General features: G+C 34.0%; 1 protein-coding gene across 1 annotated transcript in view; it reads left to right on the top strand.

Annotated features, from left to right (window-relative positions):
- The window catches only part of LOC100948324 (actin-related protein 3), a 71544-nt gene that overhangs the window by 42025 nt on the left and 25476 nt on the right, over window positions 1-4043 (top strand). Inside the window, 1 exon segment of the mRNA XM_023515850.1 lies at window positions 830-925. Coding sequence (XP_023371618.1) covers window positions 830-925 — 96 coding nt within the window.

Below are 4043 nucleotides of genomic sequence, written 5' to 3'. Positions count from 1 at the left end.
CTTGAGCTACAAGTGCTGAGCCAACATTTCATTTTTAATATTAACAAGGAATCATTTTTTACCTTAAGGTCAAAAAGATGATTCTCTGTTTCTTAAATTTAAAAGTGTTGCTTCACATTTAAGTATTTGAGATACCACAAAGGTTTGGATTGTCAAATCAGACTCACAGAATCAAAGGTCTTAGCCGGTGTGAAGCTATAATAATTTGAATGTTTTATGTAATCTCCGGGATTGGAGTGCTGTTCCCCAGGTCCCTTCTTCCTTCATTAGAGTGTATTTGGCCCAGACTTAACCCATGAAGTTTCTAAGTGATTTATGTAGCTTAAATCTATGAGAACTATGTGAATATCTCTATTTTATACTCTTAAAAATATAACATTTTCTAGAAAGTGATGCTGTTAAATCTGTAGAATCTTGGCTTATTTACTATACTTCTAGACAGACCAGAGACATCCTGCTGAAAGCATCCCTGCCATGGGTGTTTCTGTGGAGGTCTGTCATTGCCATACTTACGGGGTTCTTTGACTAGGTCACTTCTTTCTTCCCTCCTTCTCTCCCTTTTCATTTCTTTTCAGTGTTAATTCATTTAACTGATAGGTAGAAGGATAAATAGAAAAAACAGAAAAATTGTAGACAATTTAAACACATGTATACATGTATGAAAATAATATGGTCTATTCACATGAAAAGAGTGATGAAACTGAATCCCTATAAGTTTAATGCATTTTAAACACAATGTTTGAAATAAATTCTTTCTCATTTAAAAATGTCTATAAAGTTATCAGAATAATCTGATGCTATCTATTTAATACTCTATTCAATTTAATAGACTGAACCTCCACTGAATACTCCAGAAAACAGGGAATATACTGCTGAAATAATGTTTGAGTCCTTCAATGTTCCAGGCTTGTACATTGCTGTACAGGTAAGCAAGTTTATGTTTTTTTAAGCTTGGTTCTTAAATGTAATCTGGTTTAATTTGCTGTTAAAATATATAATTTTTTTCTTTTTTTCCCTACAAAGGCTTAAACATAATGTCAAAGCATATATAGTTCTGTCCTGAATTGTTAATTTAGAAATAATACTATAGGAAATAGAGCTAGTCAGAGAAAAAGAGAATTGTTAAAGGAAGTAAGTTAACGATTGGATATTTCAAGGGCTTTCATAGGATGGACAAAGGGAACTAGTATTTATTGAATGCTTTCTATGCCAAGAATGTAACATCCGTGTTTGTCTATTCTTGTACATTCTTTATGCCATTTATCATTGCCATTGACTGACTTACCTTTAGGTATATTTGACCACCCTCTCTTTTGTGTTTCTCTGTATCCTGTATATAATAAATATCTGTAATGTTTTATGCACTTAATTTGTGCATATATCTATATGAAACAACTTCTCTTCCATCTCTCCTTAAGATCAGAGCTTACCTCTTCCTTGGCTTTTAACCCTATAACAAATGCAATACTTGACATATCACAAATGCTTCATGAGTGTATAAATTTATTATTCCTTTTAATTAACAGCTTTTTTTTTTTTTTGAGAAAGAGTCTCACCATGTCACTCTGCGTAGAGTGCTGTGGCATCATTGCTCACAACAACCTCAAATTCTCGGGCTTAAGCGATTCTCTTGCCTCAGCCTCCCAAGTAGCTGGGACTATAGGCCCCACCACAATGCCTGGCTATTTTTTTGTTGTAGTTGTCATTGCTGTTTAGCAGGCCCAGGCTGGGTTCAAACCCACCCGCCTGGTATGTGGCCGGCACCCTAATCACTGAGCTATAGGTGCTGAGCCATATTTGTTTTTTGTTTATTATTTTTTTTACAGAGTATAAAGCCTAAAATTTATTTATTTTATTTCTTGTTAATGTCAGGGTACAGACGGCAAATCACAGTAATAGAATTTGTTAAGTAAAGTCCCTGTTGTAGGTGTGACAAATACTTTTACATAATGCCTATTTAGTGGGAGCACCCCAACTCTAATTGAAATGAGTTTTTCTGCTATATGGGCATGAATTAGATCATCTACTGGCTTCATATTAATATTGAGTACATTGGATATTTGCTTTTCCATTCTTGTCATACTTTACTGAGAAGAATGTATTTCAACTCCATTCAGGTTAATATGAAAGATGTAAAGTCATCATCTTTTTTTTTGAGACAGAGTTCTACCCTGTGCCCTGAGCAGAGTGCACTGGTAGTCATAGCTCCCTGTAATGGGTTTTTTCCATGTCTTAGCAGTTGTAAATTGATGTGCAATAAACAATCTAGTGAAAATGTCCTTATGATAAAAGGATTTTTTTTTCTCATGTGGGAAGATGCCTAGTAGTGGGATTTTGGGATCAAATGGGAGATCTAAGTTGAGTTCTGTGAGGATTCTCCATACTTCTTTCCAAAGAGGCTGTATTAGTTCGTAGTTCCACCAACAGTGTATAAGTGTTCCTCTCTCCCCATCTGTGCCAGCATCTGCAACTTTGGGATTTTGTGATGTGGACTAACTTTGTTGGGATTAGGTGAGATCTCGTGGTAGTTTTGATTTGCATTTCTCTGATGATTAGAGACAATGAGCATTTTTTTCATATTTGTTAACTATTCGTCTGTCGTTTTTTAGAGAAAGATCTGTTCATGTCTCTTGCTCAGTGATAGATGGATTGTTAGCTCTTTTTGTTGGTTAATTTGTGTTCTCTATAGATCCTACTTGTAAAGTCTTTGTCAGATTTGTAATATGAAATCTTTTCTCATTCTGAAGGTTGTCTATTTGGTTTGATTGTTGTGTTCTTATTTGTGCAGAAACTTTTCAGTTTAAGTCTCATTTGTTAATTTTTGTTGTGGCAATTGTTTCAAAAGTCTTTTTCATAAAATGTTTCCCCAGGCCGACATCTTCAAGAGTTTTCCCACACTTTTCTTCTAGGATTTTAATTGTTTCCTGCCTTAGATGTAAAGCTTTTATCCATCTTGAATCAATTTTTGTAAGTGGTGAAAAGTACAGGTAGTTTCACTCTTTTACATGTGATTAACCAGTTTTCCCAGCACCACTTGTTAAATAATGATTATTTTCTGCAGTGTATGCTTTTGTTGAATTTATCAAAGATCAAATGGCTATAAGTGACTGGTTTGATCTCTCTCTCTCTTTTGTTTCTATTCGGTTCCATATGTCTGTGTCTCTATTTTTGTGCTAATACCATGCTGTTTTTATCGCTGTGGACTTGTACTATAGCCTAAAGTCTGGTAAGGTGATGCCTCTGGCTTTGTTTTTATTAGTAAGAATTGCCTTGGCAAGCCTAAAATTTATAGATACCGCATTCAAAGTTAAATGGTTATTTGTGATATGAGCTGATGTATACCTGACTTTGTTCTTTCTTGGGATTAGATTGTGTTTTTGTAACCCCAGGGTACATAGGACCAATAAATGATAATTATTGGGATGGCTATTTCAGCTTGGATAGCAAAGGACTTTTTAATATTGAATGCAATCCATAAATTTAGTGGCCTGCCTTTTAAGTTCTCTGTTGCTAAAAATATTTAATCATAAACCTGTCAGGAGCTTTATAAAAAGGAATTCAATCCCGAGTCTCAGCTTTTTTTTAATTCTTAGAATGTGAATAAAGCAGAGGTTTGGGGGAATTCATTTTTTACTTGTGAGTTTTTGCCTCTCATCTTTACATTGAATATGTTAAACTTAACATTTAACATCATTAGGTATAGCTTACTTTAAAGTAGTGGCAGTAAGATTTTTGTTTGATCCTTCTGGAGTCATTATTTGGTATCTCAGTGCTTTTCTTAGTAGCCTCCAACTATACTTAACTTCATCATTTAGTCTGTTCTGTTGTGTTGATGGTTAGCAGTCAATAAAATTTCTGTAACAAGATGTGCTGATACATACTGATTCTAATTTGGGATCTTAGCTATTTAGAAAAGACTTGTAACATATTATTGATAATAATTCATGGTTGTAAGTGATGGTCTCATCACTAAACAGGAGTGATATCTCATAATTAACTATAAACAATTGTTTTTTAAGCTAGTATCAGTATGAAATTTTTCA

The sequence above is a fragment of the Otolemur garnettii genome, unplaced genomic scaffold (assembly GCF_000181295.1).
Source record: "Otolemur garnettii isolate 467f Iridium unplaced genomic scaffold, OtoGar3 scaffold00080, whole genome shotgun sequence".
In the NCBI taxonomy this organism is placed as follows: domain Eukaryota; kingdom Metazoa; phylum Chordata; class Mammalia; order Primates; family Galagidae; genus Otolemur; species Otolemur garnettii.
Note: the sequence above shows the minus strand (reverse complement) of the source record. Positions and strands in the feature narration are given on the sequence as shown.